At 41.1% G+C, this 25,233-nt stretch overlaps 4 protein-coding genes and 2 long non-coding RNA genes across 10 annotated transcripts; 4 read left to right on the forward strand and 2 right to left on the reverse strand.

Annotated features, from left to right (window-relative positions):
- Window positions 1-166: 166 nt before the first annotated feature.
- Window positions 167-3,387, forward strand: LOC148390759 (MICOS complex subunit Mic10-like). Its single transcript, XM_088388905.1, has 4 exons — window positions 167-323; window positions 2,944-2,991; window positions 3,066-3,175; window positions 3,243-3,387. The coding sequence occupies exons 1-4, from the start codon at window positions 263-265 to the stop codon at window positions 3,252-3,254; spliced, it is 231 nt and encodes a 76-aa protein (XP_088245031.1). The 5' UTR covers window positions 167-262; the 3' UTR covers window positions 3,255-3,387.
- Window positions 1,198-21,441, reverse strand: LOC148390760 (uncharacterized). Of its 3 annotated transcripts, none has more exons than XR_015861190.1 (4): window positions 21,347-21,441; window positions 12,528-12,868; window positions 3,708-3,766; window positions 1,198-3,516 (listed from the first exon to the last, which is right to left on the reverse strand). It is a non-coding gene; the product is annotated as an uncharacterized LOC148390760 (long non-coding RNA). The 3 variants fall into 3 exon arrangements; XR_015861193.1 differs by lacking the exon at window positions 21,347-21,441 and adding an exon at window positions 14,659-15,337; XR_015861192.1 differs by lacking the exon at window positions 21,347-21,441 and adding an exon at window positions 14,844-15,336.
- Window positions 5,132-9,561, forward strand: nbl1 (NBL1, DAN family BMP antagonist). The gene is made up of 4 exons (XM_088388901.1): window positions 5,132-5,440; window positions 6,916-7,096; window positions 7,930-8,041; window positions 9,016-9,561. The coding sequence occupies exons 2-4, from the start codon at window positions 6,924-6,926 to the stop codon at window positions 9,286-9,288; spliced, it is 558 nt and encodes a 185-aa protein (XP_088245027.1). The 5' UTR covers window positions 5,132-5,440; window positions 6,916-6,923; the 3' UTR covers window positions 9,289-9,561.
- Window positions 11,988-15,847, forward strand: tmem88bl (transmembrane protein 88b-like). 2 transcript variants are annotated; one of them, XM_088388902.1, is made up of 3 exons: window positions 11,988-12,188; window positions 12,541-12,835; window positions 14,811-15,847. In XM_088388902.1, the coding sequence occupies exons 2-3, from the start codon at window positions 12,542-12,544 to the stop codon at window positions 15,036-15,038; spliced, it is 522 nt and encodes a 173-aa protein (XP_088245028.1). In that variant the 5' UTR covers window positions 11,988-12,188; window position 12,541; the 3' UTR covers window positions 15,039-15,847. The 2 variants fall into 2 exon arrangements, with proteins under 2 accessions (XP_088245028.1, XP_088245029.1); XM_088388903.1 differs by having other exon boundaries at window positions 11,990-12,058.
- Window positions 21,425-24,909, forward strand: LOC148390763 (von Willebrand factor A domain-containing protein 1-like). Of its 2 annotated transcripts, XM_088388898.1 has the most exons (6): window positions 21,425-21,620; window positions 22,260-22,274; window positions 22,775-23,308; window positions 23,383-23,661; window positions 24,025-24,300; window positions 24,366-24,909. In XM_088388898.1, the coding sequence occupies exons 1-6, from the start codon at window positions 21,530-21,532 to the stop codon at window positions 24,641-24,643; spliced, it is 1,473 nt and encodes a 490-aa protein (XP_088245024.1). In that variant the 5' UTR covers window positions 21,425-21,529; the 3' UTR covers window positions 24,644-24,909. The 2 variants fall into 2 exon arrangements, with proteins under 2 accessions (XP_088245024.1, XP_088245025.1); XM_088388899.1 differs by lacking the exon at window positions 22,260-22,274 and having other exon boundaries at window positions 21,426-21,620.
- LOC148390764 (uncharacterized) lies at window positions 21,790-25,203 on the reverse strand. The gene is made up of 4 exons (XR_015861189.1): window positions 25,085-25,203; window positions 24,556-24,624; window positions 23,336-24,483; window positions 21,790-23,251 (listed from the first exon to the last, which is right to left on the reverse strand). It is a non-coding gene; the product is annotated as an uncharacterized LOC148390764 (long non-coding RNA).
- Between the last annotated feature and the right edge of the window lie 30 nt (window positions 25,204-25,233).

Raw genomic sequence — 25,233 nt, forward strand, 5'->3', positions numbered from 1 at the left:
TTACTATTATGACTTTTTTTACGCATACATGCATCGAAGTGTAGCACATACATACAGTATATATAATATAACCAGGGTGGGTGTTTTCATCTGTACTATTGAGGTGGCACGCACTTCCAAAACAGATGCATGACGAACAATTTAAATATGGACAAAATGCATACTTATCTGCAAAATTGGTGCTAAACTATAGTATTTTGAAGTGAGGCGTTCATCACGTAACCTTTATACTTCTCGCGAGATTTCTCGAAGATCAGTAAACATGGCGGACCAACATGGACGGAAGTGGGACCGGTGCCTGGCAGACACCGCGGTGAAAACGGGTGAATATCATTTTTGTAACATCGCAAACGTGACGTTACTGTAAAATATTTAATATTGTACGTCAATATTGTGTCTGTTATCAGGAAAATAATTTGTGATCGATCTAAATACAGTTCTGTAATGATGCCCTTTTGCAGGACATTCGCTTAACTACTCCGTGCGTGACAGTGAGGTCAACTTCATGGAAATGCATTCGCTGAGGACTTAACAGAAGAATCAAATTCAGAAATACATATTGTTCTTCAAAACAAGCTCTTCTTTTAAGTCTCCCTTGTGTCTGATGTCAGTTGAATTGAAAATGCACATTCTTTTAACAACCTTGCACCGTAGATTAAGTACATATGCGCTATTTGCATCAGGTCCAGCAGTCAAATGGGGGCCTTCCTCCAGATGGTACTTACTTTCCTCAAGTGTCCTCACAGAGAAGCACTGTGCAACTCATCTCAGATGACACTGGATGCAATTAAACCATAAACTTGTTGAAGGCTGTATCAACCCCCAAACAGTCCATCCCTAATCTAATATGAATCACATGCATACTTCTTGTCCACTAGAGACAATATTAGCATTTGGCTTGTTGCTGCCTTCTATGTGCACTTTAGAGCGGTGACTTGAAGAGTGTGCTGCGGTCTGTGATTGCCTCCACGATGGAGGTCACGGTCTTGCTAATCACTTTTTTGTTTGATCATTAGCAGGACTGATTTTTCAAGGAATACAAATTACAGTTTATTTTAATGGTGCCTAAAAATGAACATACCTATGTAGATTTTTATCAAGCCCATCAAAGCCACACTTTTAGAAAAATATTTAATTTAATCATCAGTAAAAATGTTGAAACTAGTTCTCGTGTTCAATGAGGAATCAATAACAAGCTTACTTTTCAAAGGGAGTGTACGCCTTTATCTTGGACACTATATTCAAAGAATGAATCATTCATATTTCCTGGATGAGAGCTGCTTGTATAAACTCCTTTTCTTCTCTGGAATGACTCCAGGTCATATCTCCCGGACGTCCCGTGGTTTAACTATCGTCCTTGTAAATGGTGCCAAACGAGTGTCACGTACACTAGCACTACCACCACCACCAGCTCAACGAAAGACGCTAGAACAAGCCCAGCGTATGCTGTGACAAATGGAAAATGGTGAAATACTTAGGCAAACAATCCACTTGACTCTGTGTGACGCCACCATCAGCATAATAAAATTCGCTTCTTGCCGGGAGGAAAACATCTGCATTCTTTGAGCTCACTCTCGCAAACTGCCAGCTGTGTGAAAGTGCCTCTCGTGGCCTAACTCTGTAGAATATGTGTTGGTAATGGCGTTAGTACGAGGTACACATGGTGAATGTTATGTAATTTACAAAATGATTGTCGCTAGCTTTGGGTTAGCTACATATTGCTTCGTATTCGAGAGTAGTTGTTTTGGATATCGGTTAAATTGAATTTGCATGTTTTGAAACGAACATCATATTGGTGGAATTTTGAGAGGATAAACAAATATCTAACAATAGCCCGCTGAGAGCCTGGCGTGGATTTTCGGGCCTGCGGTTTGTATATATTTTGTTGCCGCACAAATCTTTTCATTATAGCCAGACGAAGACAAGCTTGATTCAAAGGGACATGTTGATTTGCTCTCATATTTCCCTACGAGTATTGCTATGAAAATCAGCGCCTGGCACGAGAGTAAAGCGAAAAGGGAAGTCGAACCAAACGCACAGCCTTAACTTGAGCAAAATATTTGGACCAAAATGATGCATATGGTTTAATGTTGATCCGGACTGATAATGAAGATGAGCTTTTCTTGTTTGACTTTACTAAAACTGTAATGGAAAACAGTCCACGGGTTCTGGTTGAAGAACATCGGTCATGCTGCATAGCTCTCTGAATCCAATTAAGAGTCAAGAGGGGCCCAAATGGCTCTTTTTATATGTTTTGTGCTGGCTGGCCTGCCACTGGGTGCGGCGTGGCCTGCACATTCCTCCTCAAGGTCCTCTCCGGTCCGAGACAAAACAAGCGTGGTGATTTTTGTGCCACTGCCCGACAATTCTTATGGCTGCGCTGCATGGGACCGACACCGCAGCATTCAATTCCTTTAACTACATGTGCAGCAGGTCCCTATTCCCCGCAAATCGTGGGGCTCGACTATAAATCTAGTGTTTTTTTTTAAAATAACTTTCCTTTTCGATTGATAGAATGCTTTGCATGGCACAATGCATTTATCCTTGACATGTGTATTTTACATGCTTAAAAACTTTGACTTTTTTTTTTTTAAACCCAAAGTTGGGTCAAACCAACCCAACCTCCTGGGTCAGTCTCATTTTTAACCTAGCAGTTTTAAGGGTCTACTTGGAGTTAATCGTTTTGATTTATGTTGCACTATGTTTTTATTTTGGTATAGATTGTATTATATATAAATAACAATGGTAAGTAAAAAAAAAAAAGTATAAATAGGTCCAGGTCTGTATAGAAGGTTGTATGATTCCAAGTCCAGGACGTCTGTTCCCCGTCCACCGTGCCAGACACTTTACGAGTGGATCAAACATAATCACCCCACCTCAGCGCTTGAGTTGAGTCACTGGAGTCGAGTTGTTAATGCCGTCTATTTTTCTTCCCCTTTGCAGTAACCGGCCTGGGTGTAGGGATTGTCTTCTCCATCCTTCTCTTTAAACGTAAGTCATCAGTGTAAAGAGAACCAGGCTCTCCTCATTTAGCTGATGAATGAATGTTTTTGTTCTCCCGGCAGGACGCACATGGCCTGTCTCGTTCGGTGCCGGTTTGGGTTTGGGCATGGGCTACTCCAACTGCCAGAATGACTTCAGGTCACCGTACTTGATTCATGGCCGCGTGGTTAAGGTGAGCGTGAAGAAGGTCTGTTCACACATGCACACCTCAGGCTACATGATTTTTGTTTTCCTCTCAGGACCAGCAGTGAAGGATTAAAGAGGATGCGAGCGGATTCACCACATAAGCATCTGTTTCGTGTTGCACTTTGACTGTGTCACTTATGCCCACTTTGGCCCCGCTTAGGGCACTCAATGTATATTTAATAAAGTGAGTCAAGAAGATTCTTTGCCACTACTTTTGTCTGTTTCAGACCAATAAACTGCAGTTTGGGTGTGGGAGGTAATATTGTGTGTTAATGAGCTCTGAGACTTGACCGCCTGCTGGTTTGGAATGAGGGCCAGGTTCAGCATCTGCAGCCCGGTTGGAGAGTGGGAGGAGAAAGCGTTTAAGAGAAATATCATGAAATAGAGACAAAGAAAAATATTCACTGGGGTTGTTGGGGGGGGGGGGGGCGCTTCTTTGTGGATATGAATAAAAAGGCAAACAAATGTTACATGATTTTTTTTTTTATACACAGAAATAAAAGGAATTAATTACTTACCGAGCAGCTAGATCCTTTCCATTTCCAGTTCTTTGTATTATTTCACTTTGGAAGTGTTCCTACAAAGACAGAAGCGTCAACATTGATTAAACTGATTTCCATAACAAAAATAAAAAGGAAGATTCAATAGACCACATCTGGGGCCTTGTCCCGATTCTCCTCCAGTACACTTTAGGTTATTGTGAAGACAGAATTGCCGTCTGCGTGTCATTTCCAAAAGCATCATAAGGTCGACGTGGCTTGTGTAATCACTAGCAGCGCGCCCTCATCATCAAGATTGAGTGCATGTGCTCGGACCACTCCTGCGATTGCACGCTTGTCCGATTGAAGAGGAAGAAGACGAAGAGCAAATGTTAGTGTGGACGTCAGTTGACGTTTGGCCCCCTGCTGAAGCAGAATCCGCGGAATGTAGAAGAAGTCGGCGCTTGGGTCTTATTGCTAACAGGTGAGTCCAACACTTTTTCATCTTAAGAAAACGAGTTCTTGACAAAGTGCTGGTTTTCCTTCTCCATCATGTCTTTCGGTTGAAGCCCACACATTCCAGCGCACAAAGGAACGAAGCTTTTAAAGGTCACACGCTTCAACAGCGGTGCTTCGCAGAAAGCATGTCAGATATTGAGCCTATCGCTCATCCCCTGGTCATTGAAATATGTCTTTGCTAATTAAACTGATAAGGCCATTCATGGACTCAAGCCAGGTTATACACCTGTGCAGCGCCTGCAGGTTCATGCCCAGGTCGAGCACTTCAGTATATACTGACGAAAAAAAAAAAAAATTGTCAACAGATGGCAGATTTTGAAACTTATTGTGAATTTGTTGCTGTTAGTCTGGATATGGATTCCTCATGGAATATTTTTGTCAATATGAATGGCTGAGGCCTTGACTCCAAGCCCCCCCTACACACCCCTCCTGTTGGCTCATTATATTTATTAAGAATCTACTGTATCTACATGTCTCGAGTTGTAGTTCTGTTTGGCATCTGAATAGTTTTGCTGATCAAAATTAGTTCTCCAAAGGTGAGCAATTTACTTGTTGTTTTCTCGTGTAATAGATAAATAAGCAAAATTATAGAATAAAACAAACATTTGAGTTGATTTATTTGTTTTGTAAAGAGAATCATTTGTTAGCTCGTGTTTTGAATGCAACTAGATTGTGAACGTGTACCTAATAAACTGTCCAGTAATTTTGTCGAGTTTTGATTTCTTTTAATATTTTGGGCTAAAACGCGAGTGGTGCATATAAAACGTGTTCCGTGAACGTCACATGTTGTTAAGCGTGACAAATCCATGTTATCTGTCCGGAACACCACCTGACCTCGCCTTTAATTTTCAAAGAACCTTTTTCAAACTGGACATTCAAGCCCCCCTCACAGCAGGCGCTCCGTTTGCCTGAGGTTTTTTTTTTCCTCACAACCACAGCTTGGAAAGAGATTTTCAGTGGCCTTTAACGTGGGACTAAACTCGGACTGGAGGAGGACGAAAGAAAGAAAGAAGGGGAGGGGCGCTCCGGGCTGATGGAGCTTGACATGAGATAGCAGCGCACGGCCCATCTATCTCCTCATCCTCCTACTTCCTTCCTCGAACCCCGGACACGCTATTGCCGCTGGATGATGTGACCGCTAAATGACAGAGCGGGTTTGGATTTACCACCACAGAGCAGGATCCTTATTTCCTTTGACTATCTACACATCTCTTTTTTTTATTCCTGGGAGACGGCGTTAACGCGCAGCAACGGTAAGATCGGTGGACCGTTACTTTTTTTTTTTTAGCAACTTGTAATGTCATCACAACATTATTTCATTCTTTATTCGCCAGGAAACCCAATTTGGCGTGACTTATTATTATTTTTAAAACCTATAAATAACATGTAATCGCATTATGTTGATCTGCGTTGCGAGTGAAAACCGTGTAAACTCAAGATGAGTGTCAAATGCTGCCCGCCTAAGTACTTTATAGTAAGGCTGTATAAATTCCGGTATTACCAATAATACAAAACAGCTTCCTTTCCTCTCCGTCAGGCGTTTTCAAAGGGTGAGATAAACTTTATTCAACTGTCACTGTGTTTTTTATAAGAGTGAAAACTATTCATATGATTCTCAAAATGTGGTACGCTGGTTCACTTGTTGGTAGACGAAAATCAGTTGTATTCATATGTTCAAGTGACATTTTGAATTTTAGATGTTTTTGTTTACAAAAAAAATGTATTTACTGTAACTGGCATTTTATATAACAGTTCTTTCCAAAACATTTGGCGCTAGAACATTAGGTACATTCTTTTTTTATTTTCCTATACTCAAGCAGTGCATAATGTTACAATGTCTTACAAAAACATAGATATGTACATTTTAAGAATAAAACCTCTGCCTCATATTTGTTGGCAGTTTTTTTTTTAAGAATTTTTTTAGGTGGTTCTTAAAACATGTGACGACTACTACCGTAGATTTACTAAAGGCTTAATAATCTATTCCTGAAACTCACTTCGCTTTTCACTACCTGTTATGGGAAAAGTAAACATGAAATTATAAGTCAACGATTGTCGCTGAACACATTCCGTGAGATCTACTTTCTCAAACTTCAGATTGAGGGCCCAAAATGGGTTGCTGTAATGCGGGGAGAGGAAGTCGACTATTGTCAGAAAAAATAATAATAATAATACTGTGAACTGTTTTACTGATCATCAACCAGGCACACATCTTGGCAAATGTTTTTGTAATTAATGTTTGACCTCAAATCCTATCCATGGTTTTTTTTCCTCATTAGTTTACACGCACACTTTACAGTACATCCATGTAAAACATGATCTACATTTTAATAGGATTGTTTATCAAGACAGCAATGTACTCATATTTTTTAGCAAATTTACAATTGGTTTCCCCGTGTCTGCCTCTTAGAAGAAAACCAAAAAATGCACAGCAGGAGAAACGTGTTAAAACTCTAGCTTGTAAAAGGACTTGACAGGCTGAGGCATTTTTAAAGAGGGAGGTGAAGTTTTCCTTCTTCCAACTATCGGCCTTTTTAGGGACAATGGGAGTCGAGTCCACCCTAATGTTCTCACTGCAGCTGGTGATTTACATCATTTTGGAGCATGCCTGTGTCCGTTCTTATACATCACAAACAAGGCCAGACATTTTGGGAAAGTTAGCAGCAGGTTCGTTGAGAGTGAATAAACTCAGACGGGAAAAAGTTTGCTGATATTTGTGCCCCTTTAGGTGCAGTCATGTGGCAGAGCATTCTCATTTGCTGCGCCATGTTTCCATCGTATGCTGCGGCACCGCCCGCACACATCAACCGCCTGGCGCTGTTCCCTGACAAGAGTGCCTGGTGCGAGGCCAAGAACATCACGCAGATAGTCGGGCACACTGGATGTCAGCCTCGCTCTATTCAAAACAGGTCAGAATGAGAACCCTCTCTTCCCTCGCTTCTATCTGATGATCTCTTCATACAAAAATCATCTTTCAGTGTCTTCCACAACCTGTTTTCTGTCAGTGTTTTTAGCAAAACAAAAAACAATCAAATAAAAAAAAAACCACACATAAAAAAAAGCACATCATCTTTTATGGTTTCGATTGTTCTAATAAAATTGCCAGCAAAATCCTGTTGAAGTGTCATTTGTAATATGTGAACCATTTACCACATGCAGTGACATTGTTATATAAAAAATGGTGGGGGGACCAACTGCTGCTTTTAGGTAGGCTACATACCAGGAAAACTATAGTACTCGCTCTAAATGTCTGAAGAACCCCATTTGCGAATCATTATAAAAATGTCACAAGTGAATTAAAATCATATCTCCCTTTTGTCAGTGGAAAAATGCTTGTAATAAATTCATAGATTGTCTTTCACATGCTGACATTTATAACTCAATGACTGAGCCTATTTGAACTCAAATACTAACCAAAACAGGACCACTGATGCGCGTAAGAACTCAAATTCCAATGTGGAGTCTCACGACATGTTTTAAAGGGTTCCCAGTATTAAAGATGATCTTATGTTATGGGAATCTCCACAAAACACCAGGAGACTTTTGAACTATTCTTTTTTTTTTTAAGTCATCCATCAATACCAGCTACATACATTGACCGCCAGAATAATGCCACGCTCTTCCACTAGACGGCAGAAAGTACAATGAACCTGTAAATCCACTTTTTGTTGATGGTTTAGCGTTACTTGGATGCGTGTGTCGGAATGTGACAAGAGTTTAACGGCCTGTGTCCTCCTTACAGAGCTTGCCTGGGCCAATGTTTCAGCTACAGCGTTCCCAACACATTCCCACAGTCGACCGAATCTCTGGTGCACTGCGACTCCTGCATGCCTGCCCAGACTCAGTGGGAAGTGGTAAGACTTCTTGCGTGTTTGTTAGCTCACGTAACACGCTGGCAAGAAAACACAAGGTCCAAACGAGCGTGTTCACAAAAGTCCAAACAAAAAAATGGTGCATTCATTCCCGTGCTTGTTGACAATGTTAATCCGCGTTTATCGGCAGTTGGTTGTACCTCCGTGACAGGAATCCGGTCTTGCCACAACAAAGGCTTTGGAGTAAGTATTTTGGAGGGCTGAGTAGATGGGTGGGGGCACAGGTGAGGTCACCTCATGTTGCAGAGAAAAATATTATTATAAAATAGCCGATCCCTAATAGACGAGTCGTTTCGGCCCTCAGATTACGTATGTGTGCGTGTGAGTCCGACTCAACTCATTTTTAATTATGCTCAAATGGATGTTTGTCTTTGTGGTTATGATTATTGTTGTATGACTTTAACTAGAACAGGAAATAACAAAGGCAGAGCGCTTGAAAGAGGATCCCACTCACAGTTGCTTTGGCCCTCCAACTAGATCTTGATCAAACCGCTGAGTGATCATTTTCAATGCACAATGCAAACAGTGAGTGAAGGGACGTTGTGTGAGGTCCGGAGCGCCAGTTTAGCTTGTGCGAGGAATTTATACAATGGGAAGGAAGCAGCAAAAGCGGTAAAATTCGAGCTTCCGTCAAAATGTTCTACACAAAATATGTCAAACAAAACATGAAGTGCAAACAATCATAATGCTTAGCATAGCTCATTTTTAGAGCTAGATAGATCGGGAGTTTTGTAAGTCAGGTATAGATAAAGAAATGAAAATATTTATGTCAAATAATTCATTTTATTATTCAGTTAATAAATTAATTTCAAGTAGACAATGTAAACATTAGCAGTATGTCAGCTTTTTGACAGGTGAATCATTTTGGTGGACTTTCACTGGGACCCTAGTCAAGTTGACAGGAATTAGTATAAACAGTTCCAAACAGCCAATTGTTTGTGTTTGTGAACACGCAGGTGACTCTTGAGTGCCCAGGGAATGAAGAGACACCTCGTGTAGACAAGCTAGTAGAGAGGATCTTCTACTGCAGCTGCCAGTCCTGCGGCAAAGAAGGCGGCCAGGAGGGTGCCATGATGCAGCTGTATCCGACAGACAACAGCCTGGACCCTCCATCTTTACCCCTCACCGTGAGCGAGACCCAATCTCACCCGCCGCCCCATTCCGACACACACCCCAAGCACGCACACGCAGGCCCTCACCCTCTTCCACATACGTCAGACGTCGGCTAGGTTTGATCCATCCCTCCCCTACTTTGCATCCTTCTTAAGGGATAGTGTTGCAGAAGCACTTTGAAGATATGGATTGATTTTATTTTTTAAAAATTTTGAATTTCATTTTAGCCATTTTTCATAGATTGTTAACATATATAAATATATATAAATGCCGCGCCTTTGTTTGCCGTTAACATATATGTGCATTTGTGTACCCAGACAAAACCACAGTGAACTGTGGTATCTGCTTTTTATCTGTATTGAATACAATAAATTCTATTGTTGCGATAACTTGATGAAATGAAAGATATGTGTACTTTATACTTTGTCTTTTACGTATGTATCTATAACAATTGAATGTCGTGTCGGTTTGCCACTAGAGGGCGCTCATACTTTAATAAAAGCAGCCTTAGGCGCTCAAGCAGAGGGAACAAACGTTTGCGTTGATTTTAACTGACCTAGAAGGGCCAGTAAAACAAAATACAAAAATTAAATTCAATGCTAACTTAACATTATTTTTGTAGCGTCTTTTAGTTATGAGTATTGAACTTTTATTGAAATAAGCTGCAGCAGTTTGAGAAAAATGTACCTGTTAAGGTAGTTTCGGTTTTATTAAAGGTAAAATTGATTAATTTATTGTACAAAAGAGGAGACCATCTGGGGAGCGTAGAAATGATCACCCAGAAAATCCATTTCTTATTAAGCGCATGTATTAAAATTTCATGTACCATGTGATACTGGGCTGGTGCCCAATGATAAATTATTTTGGTGTCAGACTCAGCCTCACTGTGATATGCTCAATAATTCTCCAAAATGAATAATTACGTTTTTACATAATTGCTTAAATAATACTATTTTAGGTACGGATGTTCTTTAAAAAGCCATGATGACATATAGAAAGGTTACATGTAGGTCACCAATCATGTGCTACAAACCAGGAACACCGCATGCTACCTAAATGTTCAGATAATCTTTTACTCGAAGACCTCAATCAGTACTTGTCATCTATTCCCGGATCTTCTCTTTCTTCAATGTAATTTCATTTGAGCAACGACAGACAGTCTGCACCCCACGACAAATTGATCACCGCCTTATCTCACGGCCACAAAGCTGACAGACGTTGATGCGCACGTCATAGGTTATTGTATCAAAACCAGAGATTGGGCATGATTGTACGGTTCTGGATGTTGTGCGTCATGGCAACGGTAATCCTTGAGCGATAGCTTCTTTTTAGTTAACCTATTTGTGATAATGTCACTCAAGGAAAATTATGTCTGGAGGATTATGATGACCTCTGTGGAGGTCTCTCTAGAATCAATCGCCTCCTTAGGTTTAAGTGCTACTATTTGTGAGAAATTAATTTTGATTTAAGTTATGTGTGTACTTTTAGTGCATTGTATTCTATTTAATCAATTTTGTGCATGCTATTCTTCTTTTCCCTTTAATTTTTCTTTACTTTCTCTGCGAGATTTTTGTGCACTCATGGCCAACAATGAGGCACTCGAAAGCAGCCTAGCCGGGTGGTTCTTAACTGGGGGTGTGAGGACACCCTGGGGGTAATTTACAATTTTTCGGGGCTAATGGTCGGTAACTGAAAAAAGTGAAAGATTCTGGAAATCAAGAGGTCATTGTGTTAATTGGCATTAGGGATAATGCTAATTAAGCCTTATAGCTGTAAAGTAAACCAAGTATTATTATAAAATTATTTAGGGTTAGGGGTGTGAGAACTGGTTGGTGAATTGAATGGGGTGCGAACAAGGAAAAAGGTTAAGAGCCACTGGCCTAGACTATAAGACTACATGTTGCAAATGCCCTGCAAAAGAAGGTTCTTTTATAGTTCTTCATGTGATCCAGAAGTCCTTGCCAACTACAAAACCACAGCAAGTCTCCTATTTATTTCAAAAGTTCCGGAAAAAGTCGCCACATTGCTTCAGAAACAAGGGCATTAACATCTTTGAAAACTTTTTGTCTGCTTTTTCACTGAGCCCATGGCGCGGAAACCATTTTGGTCGAGGTGACAAATGACCCGCTGATGGCAGCAGATGCTGGTTCTCCATCATTACCGTTCCTCCAAACCGCAGACCATAATATCTTACTAGAGCGCCTGCACAACGCCGGGGAATAAATTCGTCGGGAGAACTGCCTGTGTTCCCCCTTGAAGCTGAAAAGTCCAGAGAACTCCAAATACACGGAACAGCGCTGCAAGGATTCTAAGCAGACAGCAAAACCAGGAACATGTGAGCACTCCTGTCTGCTTGCAGCCACTTCAATCACTTCCCTTTACCCCATGGCGTTGAATACAAAATCTTGCTGTCAACACATCTCTGTATCCATGGCAATGCATCTCCCCTTACCCCTCACCCACGCAACCTTCGTTCCAAAAACAACGTCCATTCCCCCAAGACCAATCTACACTTTGTGGCTTGATTGCGTCTTCTGCTTGGCTGCTTTCCCCGACCACCCTGAGGACTCTGACTGGAGCCTTTTACAAAGAAACTCAAAACCTTCCATTTTTAATATATTAGTTATAAATCAATTAAGGACAGACTAAAAACCTCAGATGACGATGTAAAATGTTTGTTAAACGACTGGATGTTCAAACACAAAAAAAACTCATTTGGATGAAACTAAATGGTTAAAGAAATTCAACTTGAAAAATAATTAAGTCGGAAAAAATATCACACAAAGCTCTTTAGGCACGTGAGCGTGCATGCGGTGCTCGTGCTCGAGGGCTCGGGTCGCGCGCCCCAAGTGTCGTCCTCGCTTTCAGCGTCGCGTCAACTCGCAGGTGAGGCACATCATTTGGAGAAACTGTCTCCACAAGTCTTATTTGTTCTTATAAACAGCTCTGCGCTTTTCACACCATTAACACTTGAATTACACTGCGTGGACTCGTTGGAATACGAACACACTTGCAGGTAAGCACTATTTACTACTTCAATACATCCGCATTGTTTATATAGTGAGAGGAAACGTCGCTAAATGATTATAAAGTGTATTAAAACGAAGCGCTATGCGTAAATGAGCGTTTAATCGCTTGGATATTCTGCACGTTTAAGATTAAAATGGATCGTCTGTACCAACTGTCAAGATGAAGCGGCAAATGATTGATTAATAGCAAAGGTGCGCGCGCGCGCAAGAGCTATATGATCCTCATTTGCATTTCGCGTAATGATTTTCTGACCATCGAGAATGGGATTGAAAGGGGACCTGTAATGACTTTGACTTCCTAATTAAATATTTATTGCCCCACTCACCTCCCATCTTCAGGATGTGTGGCACTGATGTTGACCTGGATGATGGAGGCTCACTTGAAGAGGAGAAGGATGAAGACTTGTGGCTGGATGAACGAGTGAAGATGCTGCCCCCTCCCGTGGCCCACAGCGGGGGTTCCGCGTGGGGCACCAAAAGAGGCAGGGCGGGCTGCGTGGTCTGTGGGGCGGTTCTGGTTCTTTGGAACATGTGTGTTCTCCTGGCTGGTGCTGTGCTCCTGACGCTGGTCTTCTCCTTGGTGCTGCTGCCCGCAGTGGTGCTGCTCTACGCTGGATTCCTGTGCCATTCCAGGGTGAGTTGTTTCCAACGTACTGTCTCCGTATGTCTGGAATTAAAGTGGTGACTTGAGATAGGGATTTGCATGACTATATTTTTGGACTAAGTGGGTCATACTGAACCATGAACATTGCCAAACACAAAACCCCTGTGCTGTTCTTGCTCTTGAATACAATATTACAATTTTGAATGGTTCTACTTTCCGGGCGAGTCCACTACAAGAGAACTGAAGTATTTGTGGTTGCCATGGCAATAACAAACACCTCACCGATTTACAAGTGGATTATTTTGTAATCTTTCTGTTTGATGTTAAATTATTGCACATTTGTAAGCAAACACTGTAAGGAGCTAAATATCAATCACGTCACACAAACCCTGAGGGATCAGCAGATTTAGTTCGGCATGGGTCTTGGTGTCACATCTTCCTGTGAAGATCTACAGCTACGTCCTTGAATAAGCCATCCCCGCCTCGCGTGCTACCGTTGCAGATATTATATTTCATCATTGCATGGCGGTGTGGACAATCAGCAGTAAAATATTCTGCTCCAAATAATTGAGTGCAAAATAATCATGGTGCAAGTTTAAGTTAATCAAGGTTGGGGAACATCACCCTGTCTAGCAAGGAACTAATAACAACTGAATCAATTGCACTGCAATTGTGATGCAGCACAGCGTCTGCCTCCCAAGTCTGAGGTGAATTGTAAAACTATTCTGCCTTGCTCCCACGTTCCCAAAACATGCATTTCGACTTCATTGAACATTATTGGGTTTAGTTAATATCTCATCAAAACAATAGATTTTCTTCTATTTGTGAAACAGCTGGATGCCATTCGTATGACAGGGCATCGTCGCCACCTAATGGGAAGGAGTGTGAGTAGCTGGTATTCCAACCCTTCAAAATGCAAGGCGCACAACCAGAGCTGTACAAATTAACCTCCTGATGGCCTTCCATGTGCATACGCAGATGTGTAGGAAATTATAAATGGCGCTTGAACTGTGCATATGCAAATGTGTAGGAAATTATAAATGGTGCTTGAAGTCATCTATAAATAATGTATGAGTACTAAAGAACTAAGAGGTGCTCTCATCTATGTGAATATGTATATATATATAATATAAATCCAGTTGCCTTCGTGGCAGATTACCGTACCAATCAGACATTTCAAAAGGCGCATTCATTGTTCGCTCTATTAGGTTAATTAGGCATAATTATGTGTATTACTTATTATAACATTTCATAAATCTGAACAATTCAATGCTGACAATGAAAAATGTTTCTCTCCTTTTGCAAATGTCAAGAATATGAAGAAAATTGGCATTAGCTTCAGAGCAGCCGGTTTGCAACTGAGTTGGCTATTGAGGAACTTGTGATGGCTTTAATTGTGGCAAGATTTTCTGGCTCCTTATGCAGTAAAGTGTAGCCTGGGAGCTGTCCAAAGTAAAACCAGAGAAATTTTACGCTTTCTAAGGGATCATCTGAGCCGTAACAGAGTCAGGAATGCCGCAATGCTGAGACAGGATGTTTTAACACGTTTCCCGTACTATCGTTGCATCAAAAGCGATTGTTGCAGTCCGACAAGAATTCTCAGATTATGGGATGCAGCACGTGTTTGTGAACACAACAATGAAAATGCTAAATGCTGGATTTTTTGTCACATTTCTGGTACGACAAAAATTTTGCACGTTTGTGTGTGTGTGTTTGTGTGTGAACTTCCCCTTTGCCCTCATTGATTGATAGCTGAGAGACTTGGTGACAACTCTGAGACAGTTGTGTCACACTTCACTGCCCACACGACATCTCTCCTTTACAAATATTAAAATGCAAACGCTCCTACTTACAGTACATAGGTAGACAAAAACCCAAAGTCCAGGTCTTCAACTTGTGGCTCTAGGGTTGCATGTGGCACTTTCATACGTCTGCTGTGTGTACTTGTAAGACTAAAATAAAATAATTTAGAGAAATACCCTCCTATGTGTGTGTCCTAATACAGATCCTGGGCAGCTCGTCGGCCATCTGCAATTACCTTGACGACAACAGTTGCTCTGCCCTCATCATCCTGGGCTTTGTGATGATGTCGCCGCTCGTGGTGCTTGCGGCGGCACTTTTCTGTGGTCTCCTGCGAAGGTTTCGACTCCTGCTTCTCATTCAGCCAATCAGTCGCGCATGGTACAGAGGGAGGTTGATGGACTGGGTGGGCAGCGTTCACGCTTGGGTCTGATTGCTACATTAAGGTGCCGAATAAAACGCCTGGCATGCTGAGTGAAAGGAAGGTCGCCTTTTCATACCTCGTGTTTTTCCCTGTGAGCCAAGGCATATACTTCATATTAGAAAAACCTCCTGGCACATCACTCAGAAAAAATGTTACACAAGAAATATATTTCGGCGGTTCCTTGACATAGTTTACAAAAAAATGCGGTGTATTTAATAAACAAAATATTACATAATATGGGTGGGGGACAGACAGAAATTCACATCTACTGTAATTACCTCACTAAGCTCGAGTAATATTAGTTGTTTTTTGCAGAGGATAAAGAATGTATGCCTGTGAGTATTGTTATATTGTCTGGCTATATGTGTTGCTGCACCGCTTGTGTTCAGATAGCTACTGTTATAAGCATTATATCACCGCCATGCCGGTATTATTTGTTTAGTTGGTACCGAGTGTTAAAGTGGAATTTGAGCAGCAGATTGCTTTGGCTCATTCTGCTTGCTCTCGAGTCATTTGCTTTAATGTCTGCACGCCCAGCATTTTCTTCATCTTGCTTTGTATTATTGTTATCTTGGAAGTATAGAAGAAAAAGTATTCCTCAAATATTGCTGTAGGCTACACATGCAGTAAATTATATGTTGATTGTAAATTTTACAGCATATTTTAGTAGCAGGAAAAAAAATATTTTTGCCTTATTGCTTGAGCCAAACAACATAAACACACATTGTCATGTTGAGTATTCCCATCAATACAAATAGATTCTGGTAGATTTATTTTGTGGTGTGACCTATCCACTAAATAAAATCAAATAAAGTTTACTGATTTGACTCCAGTGAGTAATTGCTTGACATTAAAATCAGACAAGGCACACACTCACAAAGGACAACATGGGTCTGATTGGAAGACAAAGCATCCAATAAATTCTCATTCAAATCAATGTTAACAATATGCAAGCACGCGCAAAACAAGTGAGGTAATCAGCTAATCAAGTTTGAAAATCTATCGTGGCGATGTTCATGGGCTATTCAATCACCCGAGTATTGTGTTTATCGACAAATACATAATTTTGAGGAATTACCGCATTCTACTGGGACCATGTGTATTATTAGCATCATAATCTGCCTGACATGTTCAATAAAGAACTTTATCAGAGCAAAAATATTTTACAAGACTGTATATTTCGAGCATTCCAGCCAAAGCAGTCGACAAAAACAAAAGTTGTGCATTTCTGAATATCAAGCTAGCCTTTAAATACCACTGACAATTTAGCAGCCCACACGTTTTTACTCAAACAATGTTCCAATTTGAAGTGATTGAGGTAATAGATTTTTCTGTATGCCCAAAGTGCGTCAAGTACGTACGTCAACATCAGGCTAGAAAGATGGCATACGTGCCACAGCCGCGCTGAGTCAACAGGGTGATTCCATTTCAACAACAATGTTCAGTGTAAAGTGAATAATTGCATTATCTGGAATTGACTTTATACAATAGCTATTGTGTCTATGTGTGTGTCTGTGTGTGTGCGTACCTACAACCATACTAAGCTTGTTCAATTTGTGTATGATTCTCGAGAAAGAAAGAAAAACTATTTCAGGGCACGAGTGGCCAAGCAAAAAACATCCTTTCAAGACAAGGGATAATGGTTACAACAAAGTGTGATTTGCACGTTCTCTACACACCCAACAAATGTGGATGATGAAGCACTCAAGTGCATAATTACCAGCAGTCAGTGAGGCACGGCGAAGCTCTCTGAGGAAAAACACTTCCAGGGCAGGCTGTCGGCATGGGGTAGCAAATACTTTTAATTAGTGCAATGAGAATCTTCTCTTTTTATGGTCCATTTAAAAACACTCAACCAATTAGCTTTTTGCCATATCACTTCAAGTCAAATTTATGTCTGTTGGGTTTGATAGCATTGGGCAAAGGCACCAAACAAGCAATGGAGATGGTACAGTCGCTGCTGGGATTATAATGAGCTGGCCCATGACATACCCCGCCGGCCCGGTCCTATCGCCTATGTGATGACACTCACCCGGCAGGGCTTTTTTGTTTTCTTAATATGCCCCATGAGTCAGATATGCTCCTTGACTCTGAGCCTGAAATCACCAGCGCCACATCTGCTACCACATGCAAACTCCACAGATCAAGGCTGGAACTGTGTTGCTAATGTTGCTAAAAAAAATTAAAAAATACATGCAGTCACCCTGAAGGCACTTTCAACCCAAGCAATTGCAAATATTGCTCTATATTTGTAGGGATTGTCAACTGGTGGCCCTCTAGCGGTCCGTGGCGGTATTGCAGGTGGTCCGCAATAATTTAAAATTGGAAAATAATTGTAACATTTTTAAAAGATAAAATTAATTTATTATTTAGACTTGATTTATTTTACAGCTAATTTTGTGACTCATTTATCCATCCAAATGATATCAAATGTAGTTGAGATTCCCAAAATAAACATACAGATCCAAATAAATAGCCTGTATAGGTCTATCCTCCTTCAGTGCAAAACAAAATAATAATAACAACAAATGCTCTCAATTTTAGATGAATGTCAGTGCAGATGTGTTTATTATCGCTCCTAAAGTATCCTTGATTTCAAGCTGGCTGCACAATATACATGTTTGCCTCATAACAACAGCGTCTCATCAGGGCTCTGCTTCGCTGCTGTTTTATGAAGCACTCAAGCTCAATCTATAAGCCATTTAGGGCTCTCAATTCATTTCCCTCTTGTATACTGTCATCATACACACACACACACACACACACACACACACACACACACACACACACACACACACACACACACATTGGCCACTACAATGTCCCTTCTCTACCTTTCATTTACAGCCTCATTGTTCCTAATTAGCACTCCTCCGGGGATACACGTATCTCTTTTGGGTTGTTTACTTCAGCATCAGCCTCTCTGGATTCCTTAGCTTAATATTTAATTGTCACCATGGTGTCATCTCCAGAGTATTCTGCTGCCAGGTTTTTATGTACGCCTTGAGCAGAAACTCTAATGCCATAATTTCCTGATTACAAAAAAATTGTAAATGCTTTTAAGTCTAGGAGAATGAAAAGATTTTTTAAGAATTTTCAAAGCATTTTTTTGAAAAAAATCCAAAATTCTGTTCATGCACTCTTTTAGAAACAAAGCTGCTTCTTATCTATTTTTTTTTTAAATGTCAAACTCTTTTGTCTGTACCTGCTTTTGATTGTCATCGTTTTAATTCTCCTCAAAATAAATTTGACAGATGTGTCAAATCTGCCTCTTGTCGTCTGCCAACAGAGATAAGGACAAGACGCGAGCTCCCACCAAGAAACATAATCTTCCCTTTCTTATCCAGCTTCTGCCTCATTACTTCCCCTTTAGTTCACAGCATAATAGCGAGGGCTCCTTTGCGGGTCCTTCCTATTTTGTCACGTCGAAAATCCATTTTCTATGTTCCACTTCTATCTCATTACAACCTGTCGCCTGCGGTGTGAGCCTGAAAAGAGAAATCTATTCATTAAGCCTGCTTCCAACATGTACAACACAACCTTGCATCAGTCAGAAAAGGCTAGCACGCTAACACGTTGGGTCATCCAAACCATTACACTTAATGAAATCAGGAAATCATATCCACCCATGGGCAATTTTGTCCCAATAATCTTTTTTTTTATTTTCTTCTCTTCTGTGTGGTGATTATGAGGAATAACAATGAACATGTTGAAGAATAGCAGCTATAAAAGGTCACGCTGAAGAGTTTTCTCAATCTGCGGATTTTCACAAATACCGCAGAGTATCTTTTATCACCCGCCCGATCCTCCAATCTGTGTGATTATTGCTACAGTCAGCAGCAAAGTCTCGACTGTGTGTATTTGTGTGCGCACGTGTGTATATACGTTTGTTCTTTTTACTTACAAGTCAGCACAACACACTGAGGAATCAAATCGATGTAAGGACACAAGTGGAAATGTTAATAAATATAATCCCTCCTAAGGTGCTATTATCATTCCCTGATGACTAGAAGCCCACTTAAACGTGGATCACCCAAATATGGGTATTAAATGTGTGAGGTTAAATTGCATTTAAGATAAACTGGAGGTAAAATCCAGCAAAAGTGGAGCTCATCATTTGGAAACATCAGAAGCTCATTTTTGATTGATTAATTTTCATTTAGTATATTGTGAGTCAATATAAATACCAAAATAAATATTACCAGCCTACTTGACAAACTCGTCTTTGTCACTTTAACTTAAATATTGTCAAAAAGTTTAATATTTCAGTTTTTTTTATGCCAAACAGGAGCATGGAAAAATGAAAGGCCAGCACCAAAATGACATCAAAGGAAAGTCATTGATTTTTTTTTCCCAAAATTTTTTTCTTTAAATATTTAGTTTTTACATAATCACTGACTTTCAAGTTCCACAAATCCATAATTCATCCTCAAGAAATTTTAACATTTTTTTTTTCTGCCCTCTGGCCAACTATAAATTTTACATTGGCCTATCTATTAATACCAACTGAACTTGCAGAGACATGACTCATCATCATTAAGTTTGTCTAATGCTGAAGCTCAAATGGAACACTAGCATCACAATATTAACTTTGTGCCGATATTCCAGTCTTGGTTAATGTTGCAAATTGAGGTGGAATTGGCAACACTGAGATTTTGTCCCGGATAGTAAATTAGTTTGAAAAATTGTTGAGGGAAATGAGTCACTATTTAGGATTCAGAGATGTGCCTAGCATAGTCCTTATGGAATTTGCTATCTAGTGGAAAAGCACTTTACTCTTTTTCCTGTCATTATGTCACTCGCATTGAAAGAGGAACAAAGTCGTTGCAGTACTACAGTAATTTTCTAATCCATGTTTACCTCTGCAAACAGGAAGTCTTAAAAAAACTCTTCCTCATTGGGAAATTCCACTTTTTTTAACTTAGCAATAGGGCTGTGATGCCACAGGCCCGGACACGCAGCAGACAAACGTCTACAAATGCGCACGAAAGACGGCTGCATCCGCACTCATCTGTCTAAACAGTCAAGTCAAGTCAAGTGCCGCAGAAGTTGTTTACCTCAGCTCATCCCTTCCAAGTTGTCTTTGAGGGTTCTCCTTGCCCCCGGTACTAAGCATGGAAACAATCTTCAACTTCGTCATGATCCCCCACATATTCGCGGTTCGGCATTCACTACTCAATTCTAGTTTTTTGGGGGAAAATCATACCTCCGTTTTTTGCTCCAGCTAAAATTGTGTAATATCAAATTCCTGTTTTCATCTTGTAGCGTTTTGGTGCCAACTCACTATGTTGACATGAGAGGGAGGAGCTTCATTTCATTGTGTCACTCTGGTGATAATTTGTTCAAGAGTCAAGCAGAGAGCTGAAACTGGAGCTTTCAAGATGGTTAAACATAGCAGGCGTCTCCTACGTGAGCAAAGAAATACCAACCAGATATGTGAGCAAGATTTTCTTGATGTTTTTTTTAACCATGTAACAACAGACTCCAGCAGCTATTTGAAGTGTTATCATTACATCGACCTGCCAGGACATCTCTCCTCTTACCCACCATGCACCTCTTCACACTCTGCGGGCTCATGTGCAAGCGAGACAAAACTTAGATAAGACTTAACGCTTCCTTTTCCAACATCAACCTCAAAGATCTAACAGCTTTACTGCCTCACAGCCACTAGGGGGCATGTTTGCTGAGAATTACTGACACGCTGTCATGTATTAACCAGTAGAGTCCCCAGGCTGCATAGGGGTTATTGGAAAGTCATCAGAAAAATTAAAACGTCAAGTAAAAATCGAAAGAAAATCATCTACTGAAAAATCCACTTGAAGTGGGTACTTAAAAAAAAGAAGTACGCAAAGGTCAATTTGACCTTTGTGAATTAATGAATCCCATATATTTCATCCTAAAAGTCCACGTTTAAGACTTGTGGGATCGCTATTGAAGCTACATTTAAAACTTCCTAGCATTATTAACTCTGCAAACTTGCTGAACTGAAATATTTCTACTTTGTTACTTTCAGCTACTTGTCGCGAGACAACATATTAGTTCATTGCATGCCATTCATATCCTCGACATGTCATAATATTTGTATGAAAAGCACGTCTAGACCAAATAGGAGTAGCCCCAATTAAGCAAATAAAAAAACTGCAATACTTGAGCGTGTCTCCCACGTGTGACGTTGACTCATACGCCCCATTCTAAATATTTCACTGTGCATTTATAGTGGGGCGTTGTTTTATCGCACTTTGCAATCGGCACATTATTTGCCCATTAGAGGTGTAATGAATCACGCACGGAACGACCGCGGGCAACGACAACCTTGCCTGTTACATGTTGGAGCAGCGAGACGGCGCGTCCTGACGCCGTGGAACGATGATGCGACTTCCTGGATGAACACGAGAGGGAGGGGCGGAGAGACGGAGGAAGACGATGAAGGTGACTCCGCGCATTGCTATAACGCTTCCACAAACATAGAGGAGAAAAGTTATGCCAAGTGCAACCATCTAATGAGAATGAAGACTTTTTTACCTGGTTGTGTTTTTCTGTGGGCCATGTTGCAGCGCGGTAGCTTGCAGCTTGTTGGGTTACCTGACTCAGGTGAGATAGAACAAGCACACAGCAGTCACTCAGCGCAACCACAAATTATATTTTACGGGTCTATATTTGCTCTATTTAATCGCTTATGTGTAAAAGTCATTCCTCTGTCACTCTGTTAGGTACACTTGCACAGAGCTTGGCATTAACAATCTGTTTATTTTAAATATAAGTGTAATTAAGTCTTGATTTGTTTTATGACAGTATTTCAAATTGACTGTTGAAATAAATGAAAAAAAAACTTACATTTGTACCAGCTTTACCCCCCCAAGAATCCTGAATATTTCAAAATTTGTTAATAAGGATCTTTATATATATTTTTTTCCTTTATAAAAGCAGACGGTGTTGACTTATTGTAAGGCACAATAAAATTAATACGTCTTCATAGAGGATAGTAATATATGCCTGTGAAGATTTTTTTATTGTCTGTAGAGGTTATGGTAGGTGAGTGTCCCAATACTTTTGTCCATCCAGTGGAATTTCCAGGCTTTTCTAGACAGGTATTCACTGATGACATGCTCAGATTCCGCCTCGGTTTTGGATGATTGCAACATTTTATTCAAGCATCGCTATCAAAAAGAGGCACTCCAACCCTCATCAGCTTGTTTGTTGTGTCTCTGTCTTGTTTTTATTCCCACCCAGCGTCTTCTCTCAAAGGTATTTACGATCAAATTTTGTCTGCTTTTTCACTCTTTTCCTGGAGCTTTATTTTCTCCCTTTAAAAAATTAATGATTGCGGGCAATTACTGCAATAAAAAATCTCAGCGGTTTTGCTGAGGCTTCAAAAATGCAGAATATCAATTACACAAATTGGACCAGTGAGGCCAATCGATGCTCTAAAATCCTTTGAGGCCTTCAAGCTCCAAAAGATGAATTTGTAAGCATGAGATATATCTCACCTCTTATTTACAACCGCATCTGATACACTCAGTGCCATTGCACATACATTGGCCACTGGTTTGCATTGAACGTCTGAAGGTCTTTGTTTTTGTAGCTCTCACAATGTTCTTGTCATCGGTCCACATTTTACCTAAGGTCAGCTGGGATAGGCTTCAGATCAGCCTCCATCTTGATCATCTTCATTCCAAAAGCCAGACTACTTCACGTGTGACTCCTTCAGATTTAATTGCGTTTGCTCTGTCCCTTCTCCTGTTTAGTGTCAAACTGCTGTGAGGGCGACATTCTCATATTGCTGGACTCTTCAGGAAGCATCGCCAACTACGAGTTCTCACGCATGCTGGACTTCACCGCCAAGCTATTTCGGCCTTTCTCGCTAGGCCGCGGCCACGTGAGGATTGGGCTGCTGCAGGTGGGGACCAAACCAAACTTGGAGTTCGGGCTGGATGAGCACACCAACCAGGATAATCTACAGAAAGCTCTGCTTAGCATCACGCATCTGCAAGGCAGCACCAACACGGAGGCGGCGCTTGGGGTGGCCCAGCGGCTCCTGACGAACACAGACGTGCCGAAAGTTTTGCTCTGGCTGACGGATGGTGTAGACCTGGGGGAGGTGGACGAGCCCATAGCGCAGCTGAAGGCGCAGGGGGTTTCTGTGTTAATTGTGTCCTCCGTGCACGGCAACTTCCATGTGCTGCAGCGGGCTGTTTCCCCTCCTTTGGAGTCCCACCTGTACTCTGTGGACATAGAAAACATTGACATCATCACAGAGAAGTTGAGAGAGGCCATTATCAGTATGTATGAAGATATACACATGCCACCTCTAATGACGTTTTCAATATGATTCCTGTCTTTGTGTCAACTTTAGGGATCATTCGAGCAAAGCGTCTCCGTGTTGTTGATGTGACATCCCATAGTGCTGTACTGCAGTGGCGTCCTGTTTTAAGCGCATTAAGTGGTTATTACGAGTTGTGGTATAAGGCCGTTGGGAAAACACATGCAGAGGAGAGACGCGTTATCCCGGGAGAATCGAGCTCCGTGGAGCTGACCAAACTACAACCTGAGACCACCTATTCTGCTTTCTTGCGCCCGGAGTCCAACAAGAGGCTTTTCAACACGCTCACTGTGACCTTCACCACGCTTGCTGGTGAGAATGAAGGACGGTAACCTGAACATTTAATCTTGCGTAATTAATTAAGAAACTCAAATTATTATTATTTTTTAAAAACTGGTGTAATTAATTTTCAGTGGTCAGAGCAGCCTGAGTAGTACTTGGGGCTCCCTTTAGTGGACAGCAAAAGAATGACTGCTTCAGTCCAGATCAGTTTGTTTGATAATTAAATTTATTTTAAAAAATGAAAATAATCTAAATTCTTGATTGGCTTGAAAAAAAAAAAGTATAGACTTTTTTTTTAAATCAGTCTACTTTTATGGGCACAGAAAACGATTCCAAATTAAAGTTTGTTATTGACCAGTGTTATCGAGTTGCTTTTCTCGATACCACTTTCAGGTGTTTTAAGCCCGGCAGTGGTCTCAGTGCACGACTCCGGTTCCGGTAAGACGCAAGTGAGCTGGGGTCCCTTGCAGCCAGCTCTGGTTCGGGGATACAGGGTGGAATATGGAGCCATTCCAAGCGGAACAGTCCACACTGTGATTGTACAGAGCCACCAGAACTTTACTGTGCTGACCGAGCTGGAACCAGGAATTGAGTATCTTGTCACAGTCAGTGCTTTGTACAAGAACGGCAAAGAAAGAGCCATGTCTGTGAAAGCATGCTCTCAAGAAGGTGTGTCAACATTTCCACCAAAAAGTTTTTTGCGTATTCATTCATCTTTGTATCTTCTCTTCAAGCACCAGCACCAGCGGCTTTGCCTGCCCTCGATGACCTTCAGCTGACCACTGCGACGCATGACAAGGTACAGGTAGAATGGAAGGCCCGGCAGCAGGGCCTGAGAGGATTCTGGCTCAGCTGGGAGAAAGGGAACACTTATGACTCCACTTCCATGTTCTTGCCATCATCCTCGCACTCAACGCTACTCACACACGTTGCGCCCACCAGCCGCGTGTGCGTGTCCCCCATCTACAGCTCGGGCCGAGGAGAAGGCCTGTGCTGCACGACAGAAAAGTAAACAGGTTAACGGAGCTGAATGTCTCTTCAGTTCCTTTTTGTTTTGTTCCTTTGTGAATATGCAATATCCGTTTTCCTGGCTTAACGGGAGAATGCGGCAATCAAGCAGCTGGTGAACATTATGTGTTTGTAGTGCTGGAGGCACAAGATTACATATGCAGCCTGTAGTACTGAATATTCTTCCCTTTTAATGGATTAGAGACAGAACACTACAATATGTCCTGACTCATGTGGCTTGGAAATAAAAAAAATATCATACTCATCCCACATCAATATAAGCCTATTCATAATTTCATTTCCTCTACACGACTAACCAATCAAGTTTCATATTTAATTATTAAAAACAGGCTCAAGTAGTAGACTAACATGTAATGCATGCAAATGTAAGTTACACTCAGCTCTTGTATGATTAAACACGAGTACAAGCGCTTTATATTAATACCTTCATCAGCCACTCTCCGTTGAACAAGCTCATCCACCATCACACATTTGCAGCAGACCTCGACTTCCGTGTTGTTCTGGCGTTTGCTTGCTTATGGCGCCATCTAACGGCTGTTGTTAGGAATTACAACAAATGCCACATTAATGAAA

The sequence above is a fragment of the Syngnathus floridae genome, chromosome 11 (genome assembly GCF_059516105.1).
Source record: "Syngnathus floridae isolate MCC-2025c chromosome 11, RoL_Sflo_1.0, whole genome shotgun sequence".
NCBI lineage: Eukaryota > Metazoa > Chordata > Actinopteri > Syngnathiformes > Syngnathidae > Syngnathus > Syngnathus floridae.

What these genes read in the sequence shown, in the direction of transcription:
- nbl1 (XM_088388901.1), top strand. Translation starts at nt 6,924, where the DNA reads ATGTGGCAGAGCATTCTCATTTGCTGCGCCATGTTTCCATCGTATGCT. An exon ending in CCTCGCTCTATTCAAAACAG is followed by an intron (nt 7,097 to 7,929) that starts GTCAGAATGAGA and finishes TCCTCCTTACAG; the next exon opens with AGCTTGCCTGGGCCAATGTT. An exon ending in CCCAGACTCAGTGGGAAGTG is followed by an intron (nt 8,042 to 9,015) that starts GTAAGACTTCTT and finishes GTGAACACGCAG; the next exon opens with GTGACTCTTGAGTGCCCAGG.
- LOC148390759 (XM_088388905.1), top strand. Translation starts at nt 263, where the DNA reads ATGGCGGACCAACATGGACGGAAGTGGGACCGGTGCCTGGCAGACACC. An exon ending in AGACACCGCGGTGAAAACGG is followed by an intron (nt 324 to 2,943) that starts GTGAATATCATT and finishes TCCCCTTTGCAG; the next exon opens with TAACCGGCCTGGGTGTAGGG. An exon ending in CTCCATCCTTCTCTTTAAAC is followed by an intron (nt 2,992 to 3,065) that starts GTAAGTCATCAG and finishes TTCTCCCGGCAG; the next exon opens with GACGCACATGGCCTGTCTCG.
- tmem88bl (XM_088388902.1), top strand. Translation starts at nt 12,542, where the DNA reads ATGTGTGGCACTGATGTTGACCTGGATGATGGAGGCTCACTTGAAGAG. An exon ending in GATTCCTGTGCCATTCCAGG is followed by an intron (nt 12,836 to 14,810) that starts GTGAGTTGTTTC and finishes GTCCTAATACAG; the next exon opens with ATCCTGGGCAGCTCGTCGGC.
- LOC148390763 (XM_088388898.1), top strand. Translation starts at nt 21,530, where the DNA reads ATGAGAATGAAGACTTTTTTACCTGGTTGTGTTTTTCTGTGGGCCATG. An exon ending in GTTGAGAGAGGCCATTATCA is followed by an intron (nt 23,309 to 23,382) that starts GTATGTATGAAG and finishes TGTCAACTTTAG; the next exon opens with GGATCATTCGAGCAAAGCGT. An exon ending in GACCTTCACCACGCTTGCTG is followed by an intron (nt 23,662 to 24,024) that starts GTGAGAATGAAG and finishes TACCACTTTCAG; the next exon opens with GTGTTTTAAGCCCGGCAGTG.